Consider the following 13678-nt stretch of genomic DNA (forward strand, 5'->3'; position numbering starts at 1 on the left):
TTCATCCTGCAACGGATCAAAGGTAGGTGTCGAGGCTTGTGTTAAGAGATAGCTACCAAACATTCTCCAAGGACCTCCCGTCAAAACCGCCATGTACTCAGCCGCCACATCAAAATGAATCATAAAGTATTGACGAGGAAGATCCAAAACCGACATACCACCCAGTGGCTTCCACATTTCCCTCAGCCGCTTAGTCAACACTGATACCGACCCATGGAGCCCCAACACCTTCACAATCATTCAGTTTTTCCACAAACCATACATTGCCTCAAAACCTCGTTACCAATCGTAATCACCGGCTCACCATCCTCTCCATTCGGAAAAGCCAGACTCACCCTTTCCTTCACAAACACATCATCCAAAACATCCTCCGGATGGGGCATCCCACCAGAGTTACTCCCTGTTACAGTTCTTACCCACGTCTTTTGACCATCCGGAGGATCACCAGGAGGTCGATCCCTAACTCCTGCATCGAACATAGTCTCATCCAAATCACCCGTGGGCAAAACCCTAGCCACACCCTCTCGAGTCACCATTTTTGTCTTTTTACAACAACTTGATTTGCTTTCTTTCTATTCTAGTACTGCTTTGGGATGAAACTCTTCTTCTCCATAATATGTGAGGATTGGTCTTGCTGATGGGTTGAACATCTTGTGATTTCTTTCCTCCTTGTTCCATTTTTTAGTTTTAGATTTTAGATTTTGTTTATACATGCATGAAATAATTTGATTGTAGCAATATAAAGAGTTTGGATGATACAATATAAGTAACAAACTAACGATGGAGTAGCATTAGCCTTTTAGACTACTTTGACCAAATTTTATTTATTTATTCTTAGATTACAATAAATTGAAAATTAGAATAGATGCAGTGTTAGAGAAAAACTATTAATATGAAAGAAAAAAAATACGTAAAAACATCTAATAATTTGGGATAGAGGGATATTGTACCATTTAAAAGTAATTTTGCTAATTGAAAAATAATATTATTTTAGTTAATACTAAATAAAATATAGTGAAATTATTCATGATGACAAATTCAAAGTGGGTTCTAGATTTGCAAATATCACAGACTATGACTAACTAAGTAGTAAAGTTTGAGTGTTTGACTGATTAAAAGTAAAGACATAATTTAACTAGACTCATAATTTTTTTCTTTTACTATAACGAAAATGCTAAATAGATGGAAGTTTGGAAGATAGACTCAAATTTAATGGTTAAGGAAGATAGACTAAATCCAAATAAACCGGAGATGGCTTTATAATGTCGGTGTGATAAGGGGCGGAAGCAGAACAAAGAACCGATGCTCTGTTTTGGGGTAGTAAAACAGAGCAAGATGTAAACAGAGGTGATGAGACACAGAGGAAAACCAAAATAAAACCCTAGCCTAAACGATGATAAAACCGACTAAACTATAAAACAGAAAAAGAGAACAAAGACGTAAAACAAGTCTCGATACCACAACAACAATCAAATCACTTACGATTATTTTTCTTTTGCAAAGATAGAAAGCTGCACGTCTTAGAATCACTATTCAAACTGATCGTTTTTCCAATGTCATAAAAGGTTGGCAACTTAATTGAAAGAACAAAGAAACGAGTTTGACATACCCAAAGTAGAGAGATGAATAACTTGTATTAATAGGAGCAAACCTCAATCGTCACAAAAACCAGGTCCAAGAAACACCAAAAAAAAACATGTAAACTCAAATTTTTTCCTAAGAGAAAATATTCGTATCAATGACAAATCCAAATTAGAAAAAAAAAATATTCAACTTCTGAATTACTTAGTTCAATATCAGAGTTTCCATCTTCATCATCTGATCCAAATTCCTCTTCTTCTTCTATATCATCAAGATTTTCTGCTTGACCATGTGGATATGTGAGAGTCTCGACTTCCAACGGATCATCAGAAACAGTTGGCTCATCATTTACATGTTGCATTGCAGTGAAATCCAAATCTGAGCTGAGTAATACTTTTCCTCTTGGTTGTATCACGATTGCTGCATTCCATTGTTGATCTTTCTTCTGAGTCATCCGTGGATACGGTACATAACATACTTGGTCTGCTTTGCGAAGCTAAAATGAAAGGATCATATTTACCGTAACGCTTTGCGACATTAACATCGACAATTTTAGACTTGTTTATTCGCACACCTCTTCCAATGGTTGAATCATACCAATCACAGTTGAACACAACAAGTTTAAGATGAACAGATCCAGGATAATGGAGTTCTAAAATCTCTCTCAAGACTCCATAGAAATCATGTTCTTCACTTGAACTAGAAGATGATGTGCCTTTCACACGAACTCCATATGTGGCATTTCTTTTATCTTTCCCATGATCATAGGCGTGAAATATGAATCCACGACAAAAGTACATAGGCCAAGAAGTAACTTTTGTCATTGGACCATGGACGAGCGTATGTAGCCATTCTGGATATGAATTATCACTCATAGTGTTTTCCACCTGAATTTTATTAACACATATGAGAACATTTATTAATAAAAAAATATTAATCAGGAATCCAAATACGGTTAATTTAGTAATAATTTCTTACAATATTCTCGTAACCAGGCTGCAATTTTTTTTCTTTTAGGACGTTTAGATTGTCTGCAATTATCTCATGATGAGTAGCAACCATCTCCTCTTCAAACAACCTACATAAAATTGTAATATAATGAGAATCATAACAATGTCTTATATATAATATATAAAAACTGTGCAAGTGTAAAGTTATTTATTTTCACGTACCTTTCATATGGGCTTACTTCTTCACAGTTCAAAAGAATATATGTATGTGCAACATGGTAGTCTTCATTTGAAACTATTTCTCGTTTGCTTTACCATTGCACCTCCCTTGTTGAGAAAAAATATATGGGACTTCATCAGGTTGTTGTGTACAGTGATCATATCCATCATAGTGTCGATCTCCTATTCGACTTTTCGTCTTGATGTGGGGTTCAAAATAATAAGAACAAAATGTAGAAATTTCTTCATTGACGTATTGTTCAACAATTGAACCTTCTACTTTTGCTTTATTTTTCACTTTTTTCTTTAAATGACCCATGTATCGTTCAAAAGGATACATCCATCTAAATTGTACAGGTCCTCCAAGTCGAGCTTCATGTGGTAAATGAATAGGCAAATGTTCCATAACATCAAAAAAGATAGTGGAAATATTTTCTCCAAGTTGCAGAGAAGAATACAAATGTTTTGTTGCAATGTTGCAACACCGTCTTCGGATAATGTTCTTGCACAAACATCCCCGAAAAATAAGCTAATACCTACATTAAAGAAAATGTATATTTAGTTAAACATTAAATTATATTCTTATAATATATACACTAAGAAAAACACTAAGCAAAAGGCCATATACCAAAAGATAAACAAAAAGGTCATGAAATAAATTAACTTAGGAATAATAATAACATTATACTATAGTCATCATAATTCGTAAGTTGTAACGTTACTCCATATACACCGTCAAAATAAAATATTATATTAACTTGGTAGAGTAATGTTATGATTATAGAGTATTTGGGTAAACATTGATATTAACTTAGTAGAGTAATGCCACGAAGCACTTTACCACCCATAAAACCCATTGATATTTTCAAGTCAATAAATTAAAAAAACTTACGAAAAACCAAAACAAAAAAAACTTTATCATTCACTCACCAGTCACCAAGTAATAAAAAAAGATTAAGCTAGTTGCTATGTCTAACGTCCTCGTGTTCATTAAGCTAATTTTTGGCTATTGTAATCTAAGTCCATGAAAAATTTACAAGATCTCAATCTAAGACTAATCCAATCGACGTAACACAACTGCATTTAATCCAACAGTTCTTAAAAATTCTATTAATAAAAAAGTTAACTTAAATATAATAGCAAGACCCGAAGACTATACTCTAATTAATTCAACAAATTAATAATATATATACCAACCTGAAAGTGCTTCGTGTATAGATTTATCCATAAGCTCAGCAAAAGCAATTGGCAGTAACCGTTGCATTAAAACATGACAGTCATGGCTTTTCATTCCTCGTAATTTTCCTCCGGTTTGATCAACACATTTTGACAGATTTGATGAATACCCATCAGAAAATTTAACCTCTTTTTTGAGCCACTAAAAAAATGTTGCTTTTTCATCAGCTTGAAGTCTGAAAATTGGAATTGGTGCCTTTCCATCAGCTGTTAATTCTAGTTGTTTCCGATTACAATACTCCTTCAAACCAAGTCGTGATCTAATGTTATCTTTAGTCTTCCCCTGCACATTAAGTAGTGTATTGATGATATTATCATGAACATTTTTTTCGATGTGCATCACGTCAAGATTATGTCGGAGTTTAAGATCCTTCCAATATGGTAGCTCCCATAAGATGCTCTGTTTATGCCTGTTGTGAGTATCACCGTATCCATGTAATCGCACATGGTTTCCACCACAATCAACTGTTTTAGGCAAAAAATTGACTTTATTCCACAATTATTCACCTGTTAGCAATTGAGGTGGACTATCATTCACAACCCTTCCTTTCCGAAATTTTTTCTTGTTCCGCCTGTAGCTATGGTCATTCGGCAAAAAAGAACGATGACAATCAAACCAACTCGTTTTTCAACCATTCTTCAGTTGAAATCCATTTGTCTTATCCAAACAATAAGGACAAGCCAACCGGCCATGAGTTGTCCAACCCGAAAGCATCCCATAAGCTGGAAAATCACTTATTGTCCACATAAGTACAGCTCGTAAAAGAATGTTCTGCTTTGTATAACGGTCATATGCTTGAACGTCGTTATACCACAAACCTTTCAATTCTTCTATCAAAGGTTGAAGAAAGATATCAAGACTTCTCTTAGGATGATTTGGACCAGGAACTAGAACTGATAAAAACATAAATTCTTGTTTCATGCACATTTCAGGTGGCAGATTATACAAAGTTAAAATTACCGGCCATAGTGAATAATTATGTCCTGACATACCAAATGGATTAAAACCATCTGTACATAACCCAAGGTATATATTTCTTGGTTCAGATGCAAAATCGGGATATACCTTATTAAAATGTTTCCAGGCTTCTCCATCTGATGGATGAGACATTTCTCCGGTCTTCACAAAGTGTTCTGCGTGCCATCTCATATCTTTTGCTGTATTATCAGACTGATACAGTCTCTCTAATCTATCGGCTATTGGCAAAGAAAACATCTGGCTATATGCAACTTTTTTTTGCTCAGGCTTTTCAGTAGGACAAAATCTGTCTTTGTCACAGAACTGACAGTTTTCTTTCGATGCAGCATCTTTCCAAAAAAATCATGCAATTATCTCGACAAACGTCAATTTATGATAAGGTAAACCCAAAGATCGCATAAGCTTCTTTATATCATCGTAGGAATTCATTGAGTTGTTACCTTCTGGCAAATATTCTTTCACCATTTTTGAAATTGCATCCATACAGTTTTGAGGCAAATTATAATCTGTCTTCAAACTCATGAGTTGAGCTGCTAAAGATAGTTGCGAAAGACCTTCTTTACAACCATCATAAATTGGATTTTTTGCAGCGTCCAAAATATCATAAAAATTTTTTGCTTCAACATTAGGCTCTTCTTCCAAGTTTTGATCAAATCTTGACTCTGGATTATCAAATGCATCTGAAACATTGTCACATAAGGATCCATTGGTTCTGTGTGAGACTCAGACCCAAAGGCATCTTCGGTAGAAGAATGAATATCAGCAGTACTGTAATTTTCTCCATGAGAAATCCAAACCCAATAGTTAAGCATAAATCCTTTGGTATATAAATAATTTGTCACGGTCTGCTCATCCCACCTTTTTCCGTTCTCACACTTGAAGCAAGGACAATAGAGTATGCTTTTCTCGAGAAATAAAGGTTGACTCTTAGCAAATCTTATAAAATTTGCTAATCCTTGGCAATATTCTCTTGAAACATCATTAATTGTGTGATCAATTCTTTCGTACATCCAACGTCTTGTTACAAGAATGTCGTTGTTTGACGACATTAAATAGACCTAAAATATTAAAGATTAATTTCAAAAACTTAATAACTTGAAAAGAATTAAATCGAATTATTAGTAGTATAAACCCGAAAGAACTACAAAAGCATTCATGAAATATTACACACAAATATGTGAGGACCTTTATTATTGATTTTATGTGAACACACAAATTTGTTCTGATTGATTATATATCTATATATATACAGACCTTTATTATAAATATGACCATTAAACACATGTCTAGAAGAAAACTAAGTTAATTAAAATAAAAATAAAGAAGTTATATAACGTGCAGAGGCTATGTTATAAATTGTTTCAAAAACGTGGCCACAGTTTCAAAAATAGTTAACTTTTTTAAAAATAGTTAACTTTCATTATGAACGTGTTTCAAAAACCATGTTAATTATATTAGTCAACTTTTCACACATCATGGAAACACAAACAAATAAGTGATATAATGATAATGGACACTAGTTTAATTTTAATATAACACAAAACTTTCAAGGATACCACATAAAAAAAAAATTTGAATTAGACTTTTACCTATGAGAAGAAAAATCTTAGAACTGCTCGACAAAAACTTCAAGATCTCTTCTATTGTTCTGCTCTTTAAAATATTTGTGATATCTTCCACAAAAGCAATATAATATATATATATCGATGGATGATATTCCTATTCTCAATAGAATTATAGAAACAGCTAGTTAAGTATTTTGTTGACTTTATCTAATAAGAAAAAAAAAATTAAGTATCTTTTAAGTTTATCTAAAAACAATAATAATAAAGATAAACTAAAAACCTGTTAGAAAATCTTTTAACATGTAAATTAGATGATTATCCTATTTCAAAAATATGTTACTAATTTCTGTTTATCATAAAAAAATAGTCAAACAATATGACACTCAAGTATAACATATTTTTGCAATTATTTCATTACAAATTAAGTCAAAATAAATAATTGTTAAAATCAACCACTATTATGAAAATCTTGTTACAAAATTATGTAACTATTTATCACAAAATATTATGCTAGTCATTCATACCAATTTATAACTACAGTTTTGTCCCTTTAATGTCACAAATTGTGACTCATATATCTGTTATAAAATCGTAACTAATTTACGACTATATATTAGTCACCAAATCATCACATTTGTTACAATCAATAATATCGTCACACTTTCGACATTAATTGTGACATAATTTGGTTCTGACTTCAAACGTCACAAAATTGTGACAAAATATCTACGAATTTGTGACAAAAATAGTTAGTCGCAATAATATATCTAAAGTGTCACAAATTTGTGACGTGAAATTTTCGTCACAAACGTTCGTCTCAATAAGACCATTTGTTGTAGTGTTTGATACCCAAAGTATAATTGAAACATATATAAGTTTGATATTTTGGGTTTGTATGTGGATCTAATTTTTCTGATCCAAATTAATCAAAAAAATATTAATAGATTGTTTTAATTTAGCGGACATCCGTCAAATTTTGGTTAAACTGAATCCGTTTCGAAATAAAAATTAAACATTCTATGAAATATGATCTGATTTAATGATAATAATCAAAACTGATTGGGTCACAATTATTGTTCTCCAAAAACGTATATGTTAAATTAGAATGATATATTTTGATACTCCAATATATCATTATATTTTGATATCAAACAGTCTGATTAAGGAAATCTTAATATATCCAATATAGTAATAGACCAAAGAAAATAAAATATTATAGGAAGTTAATTATATAATCATCCTAATTATAAAATTCTCCGACATCAAAAAATATTAAACACACAACACAACCTTGTTGATTCCAAGTTTGATGATTGTTGCTTCCAAGTTTGATGATTAATCATTTAATTAATCCAACTACAAAGGATTGGCACTTACCTATATTAGAGGAGTTTTTTGATCCGGTGGATATACCGATTATTCGGAGTACTGCGATTAGTAAATTTTATAAACCAGATTGCTTAGTATGGCATTTTACTAAGTAAGGGAAGTATTCGGTGAAATCAGGCTATCGGTTAGCACGGGAATTAATTAGGGGAGTTGAATACGAACCTACTTGTACGGCTCTCCGAGCTCAAGCGTGGAAACTTGAGGTTCCCTCTAAGGTTCAACATTTTTTCTGGCAGATCGCTGCTGGTACTCTCCCTGTACTGAAACGGCTTGCACACCGTGGTGTCCGCTGTGATACCTTGTGTAAACGGTGTGGTCTGGAATCAGAGACCATTAACCACGCTTTTTTTGAGTGTCCGCGTTCGCGAAGTATCTGGGAGCGGTCTCCTTTACCGCTAGATCCAGAAGGCTTTCCATATGCCTCCATCTACGCGAATCTGGACTTTATATATTGGCGGGCGGCACCGCATCCGGGAATTTGTGATATCACTTTTCGTCTTCCCTGGATACTTTGGTCAATCTGGAAAGATAAGAATAAAAATGTTTTTCAGGGAATGGAGGCAGAGCCGTTAGATTTTTTAAATCAGGCGACTAATGACAAATTATTATGGGAGGATGCCAAATCTTTCACCGGGAATTATTCAAATCCTTCGGATTCTTTGGCTGTTAGAAAATCTTTCCCTCGTTGCCAAACGGATGGTTCCTGGAAAAGTTCGGATGATCTACAGGGCTTGGGGTGGTGGTTGTGCAGTGGTGATGATTTGACGCTTCTCCTGATTTGGGCTATGGAGTCTATATTAGCGGCAGGAGTGGATTGCCAAGCTTTTGAGACAGATTGTGCAGAACTACTCGCGATGGTGCAGAAGTCCGATGATTGGCCCGCCTTCTAGATCCCACTAGAGGATTTTTCTATGATCAGATCGTTTTTCCTTTCCTTCACCCTGGATAAGATCCCCTGTGAGTCTAATGTAAGGGCAAATTGCTTAGTCTGTTCTTCTAGAACTTTAGTTTCCGAAATTTCTTCTGTAAACTACTTTCCTCCGGTTTGGGCTTACAATTTTGGAGTTCTCTTTTAATTCATTTATGTTTGGTTGAAAAAAAAAAAAAAAAAAAAAAAAAAAAACCTTGTTGTAATAATAATACCCCACTAGAAACGCGTTTAGAAAAGACGTTTGGAAAAAAAAAACTAACACCGTTTTGTAGTAGTTCCAAAGTCGTAAACCTGCTCCATTATCTATGGACAACACATAACTTCTCTCTCTCTCTTCTCTCTTCTCTCTTCTCTCTCTACTTATCATCCACTTCCGTACCTGTCGCTTATAATTAATCGCATTTAATAAACGCGTCTCAAGTCCGTCATTGCGTCGGTGATGTCACCATAGTCTTCTTCTTGACGACTCTGCGCAAGTCTTTTCACAGCGACGAAGAATACAAAAGCCTCCATCTTTGTCGCCTTAAAGCTTGTTCCTTTACTGCGTTTATCAAGAACTCCGGCGAAAAAGCTTCTATCTTTACAGCGTTTACAGATAATTCCGGCGAAAAGCTTGTACCTTTCACCGGAGAATGCAGATTCCGGCGAACAGGTCTTTTGTCTTTTCTCTGTTTCTGCTCTCTTTCTCAGTTGAAACGCCGTCGTTTTAGTCGAAACCATATTTTACTTTTTAACAGTTCTTTTTTTTTTTTTTGCGAAATGTTCGGTGAAGAATGCAAAAGACTTTTTCACATTCTTTTGCTGAAATTTTTCTCTCTCTTTTTTTTTTTTTTTTTGTTTCCTTATGACGTTCTCCGTGTTACCTTTTGCTTGCTCAACTTGCCTTTTTTTGTGTTCTCTCTTGTTCTTATGGTGTCGGTAACGCAGTTATTGCGTTTCTATCTCTTTTTGTGATTGATTAGAAGTTTTTGGTAAGTAAATGCTTCTTCTTTGACCAATATTTGTTTGCTCTTAATTCTAAAGATTCTTTTCTTTTTAATTCCCAAGATTTATGTTTCCTTTTATAATTCTCTTTCAGTAGTCCAAGTAAAAATATTAAAAGGTTCTTTATTCTTGAATCTGAACTTCTCTCTTTGGTTTGTGTTGTCTACTCTTGTTACTAATTAGGACTTTGATTGAGTTTTTTTTGTTAATGGATGGTGGATTGTGATGGTTTCAGGGGTTGAAGAAATGAATAAGCAACGAAGAAGAAACGTTCAAGGTCATGGCGTTGGAAGACAGATTCCAGGTTGTTTGGGTCGGGTGGTTAATCTGTTCGATTTTGGAACAGTTGGTAATGGAAAGAAGTTGCTTACTGAGAAACCACATTTTGTTAATGGTTAGGTTTCTTCTCTCTTTTAAACCTCTAGGATTAGTAATGTTAGGATTTTTTAAGTCGTTTTGATATTGATGGTATTGATGATGGCTTCACAGGGTCTATCAGGAGGAATCAGTTAGATCAAATAAAAGATAAAGTTGTGAGTTTGTTGAACTTGTAAAGACAATTTGCTTTCTCTGATTGTTTTTGGTTTATGTAATGAGTAAAGTGTTAATCTTTTGTTTTTATTGGGAGTGTAGGATGTGAGGAACGGTGGAGTCAGTGGAACACCGATGAAGATGCTTCTAGAACAGGAAATGTCGAAAGAAGTGGATATTAAACTCAGTTCGACAAATTTGGTTGCTAAGTTGATGGGTCTTGATTCATTTCCTCAGACACAACCTGCTCCAAGGAGTAATAGTTCAAAGCCTCGTCTAAAGAGGTCGTTAAGTCACGGGGAATATAAAGATGTCTATGAGATTTGGCAGAAACCTAGTAATGGTGTGGAGGGTTTAAGCAAGAAGCATATGGACATTGTCCGTGAGAAGTTCTTGGAGGCGAAACGTTTGGTTACAGATGATAAACTTCGACATTCCAAGGAGTTTCAAGAAGCTATGGAAGTTTTGAGTTCGAACAAGGAGTTGTTCCTCGAGTTTTTGCAAGAATCAAATAACTTATTCTCCCATCATCTCCACAATTTCGAGTCCATTGCGCCACCAACCCCAGAGAAGTCAAAGAGGATCACTATTTTGAAACCTTCAAAGATCATTGTTGATGAAAAGTTAGGAAATGAAGCAGCCATTGAATCTGCGAGAGACGGAATGAAGAGTGATTTATTCAAATGGCCGGCTGAAGAAGAATATCCGACAAGGCAGTCAACTCGAATAGTTGTTCTCAAACCTAATGGTCATGTCACAAAGGCTTCATCATGTCCAACATCTCCAAGAGGTTTTGAGGAGAGAGAGTCAAGAGATGTGGCTAGGAGAGTGAAGAGACAGATTCTAAAGGATGAAACTTTACATTCTTCTGCCTTCTCTAATGGTTATATAGGCGATGATAGTTCTCTTAACGACTATGCAGATTCTGAAATCATGTCACCGGTCTCTAGACATTCATGGGATTATATCAACAAGTATGATAGCCCTTATTCTTCCTCTCCCTTTAGCAGAGCCTCTGATTCCCCTGAGTCATCATCCGTCTGCAGAGAAGCCAAGAAACGCCTTTCTGAAAGATGGGCATTGATGGCAGCATCTAATGAGAATATGCAGGAGTCCAAAGTTATGGAAAAGAAAGTCTCTAATAGTACGTTAGGTGATATGCTTGCAATTCCAGATTTGAGAGATGATCTTAGAATAGAAGAAGAAACAAGTGAAGGTAATGAACAGGAAAGTCTTAGAGTGTATGATGCATCTTGCTTAGCTGGTAATCTCAGTAAAGAAGAAGGAAACTTAAAGCCTCTTAGAACCCTTTCGCGGTCGAAATCTCTCCCTGAATCATCAACAAGTCTTGGACATAAGTCTCTTGATACCAACAAGGAGAAATCCAAAGCTCCAGAGGAGCTGACAAAGTCAAAGAGTTTGAAATGGTCTCTGAAAGGTAAAGTCTCAAACTTTCTTTTCTCAAGGAACAAGAAGTCCAGTAAGGAGAGATCTTTTGAGGAATCCCAAGTGGTGAATTCCGAAATCTTAGATTCTCGGTGTAACGATGAATGTGATGCATCAGTGTCTGCCAGAAGCATGAATTCTCGTGAGGTAGTATAAAACACATTTGCTAATTTTTAATCTGTTACTCTGTTACATTTTTATTTACAAACAAATATGCTTTTTGTCACATATATCTCAACAGGGAGACTTCTCAGTTGCAAAGGCAACCACTTTTGGAAACTCTAGTGAGTGGCGTAATGAACCGAGTCCAGTTTCAGTCTTGGAAACTTCTTTCGATGAAGATGATGGAATCTTTTTTAATTCATCTGTATTAGATAGATCATCTTCTTCTCTTGGTAAGGTTTCATGTATAGCATAGCACCTATCTTTACCTTTTTATCTTGCTGTTTCATATTGATTCCTTATAAACTGGAGTTTTGGTAATAACAGGACGGGAGATGAGTTCCAACTTATTAGGAAAATCGCCTCCGATAGGTTCCATTGGTCGAACCTTTTCATTCGATGATTCAACAGTAGCTCGGTGTTTCTCATCTAAACGCTCTACTACTTCGACAAGAGACGAGGAAGAAGACTTGCGTCTCCTCATCAACACACTATTATCAGAAGCTGATCTTGATGCAGTTTCAGACAATCTTTTGTCTAAATGGCATTCTGCAGAGAGTCCACTAGACCCATCTCTGAGAACCAGCTACGCAGAGTTAACAGAACAGCAAAGACTCGGATCAAACGTGAAGAATCTAGTGTTCGACCTTGTCAACACACTGCTTTTGGAGCTAACACCGAGCTATCTCGTACCTCGTAGTCCCTTAATTCTCTCGGGTAAGCCATTGCGGGTTTATGTGATAAACCGAATGCAAGAATGTTTAACGGGTAACGGAAGAGTGGAAGATCGTTGGTGGGATGAAGACGGAGACTTGAGCAGTTTGGCTGTGAATAAAGTTGTGAGGGTTGAAGTAGCCGAGATTGGTTCGCCGGAGTGTTTGAGATTGGAAATGGATTCAATGGGAGAGGAACTAGAGTTGAAGTTACTGGAGGAGTTAGTGGAAGAGGCTTTGATGGATTTGTCTGAACAACCCAAATAATTCATTCCAAGTATTTGTTAATCATATGAATGTAAATTATATGGTTTTTTTGTGTGTATAATATAAGGTCAATTCCACATTCTATTTTAATTTTTTTTTTTTGGGTGAATGATATTGTAACGTAGTGTTTACATAGATATCATCTCTCTATTATTCCAATGTCTCAAAGATTGTTCCAAACTTTCTAATCTGATTTGTTGGGTTTTGCTCAGAATGTTAACCTGAGTACCTACAACTTCCTAAAGTAGGCCGTCCTAGTTACTTTTGCTCACAATTACATAATGATAAAAAAAAAAAAGTTGGACCAATGTGTGGACGCATGCACTAGTGTTAGGTGTTGACATTTTTTTTTTATGGACAAACAGGTGTTGACTTTTTCCTTCTCCAAGTAATCTCTTAGCTTTTTGTGTTTTGTTTTACATTTGCTGACATATTTCATCATTTCACACAAGTTCACACAAAAATATTGTTAATAGAGAGTTTGGACGGTGACAGCGGTCAGGACAGACAAATCTATTAACAGATTAGATGACTCTTTCTTTACCATTTATCAAATACAGTTTACAGTGGTGTGGTTTAAAGAAAATAGAACGGAAATTGTCGCGAACCAACTACAATCATTTTCATATATGAATAAAGTTAATCCGCAGCAGTTGTTGTCCATCCTATTTTCAGAACAAACTAAACCGATGGCGGATTTGTTTGTCTTGATCACTGTCACCATT

At 35.1% G+C, this 13678-nt stretch overlaps 1 protein-coding gene across 3 annotated transcripts; it reads left to right on the forward strand.

Annotated features, from left to right (window-relative positions):
- Nucleotides 9150-13106, forward strand: LOC104760567. 3 transcript variants are annotated; one of them, XM_010483511.2, is made up of 6 exons: nucleotides 9150-9502; nucleotides 10070-10228; nucleotides 10324-10384; nucleotides 10468-11958; nucleotides 12053-12206; nucleotides 12301-13106. In XM_010483511.2, the coding sequence occupies exons 4-6, from the start codon at nucleotides 10501-10503 to the stop codon at nucleotides 12951-12953; spliced, it is 2265 nt and encodes a 754-aa protein (XP_010481813.1). In that variant the 5' UTR covers nucleotides 9150-9502; nucleotides 10070-10228; nucleotides 10324-10384; nucleotides 10468-10500; the 3' UTR covers nucleotides 12954-13106. The 3 variants fall into 3 exon arrangements, with proteins under 3 accessions (XP_010481813.1, XP_010481809.1, XP_010481810.1); XM_010483507.2 differs by having other exon boundaries at nucleotides 10324-10367; XM_010483508.2 differs by lacking the exon at nucleotides 9150-9502 and adding an exon at nucleotides 9714-9821 and having other exon boundaries at nucleotides 10324-10367.

The sequence above is a fragment of the Camelina sativa genome, chromosome 18 (assembly GCF_000633955.1).
Source record: "Camelina sativa cultivar DH55 chromosome 18, Cs, whole genome shotgun sequence".
Taxonomy (NCBI): Eukaryota; Viridiplantae; Streptophyta; class Magnoliopsida; order Brassicales; family Brassicaceae; genus Camelina; species Camelina sativa.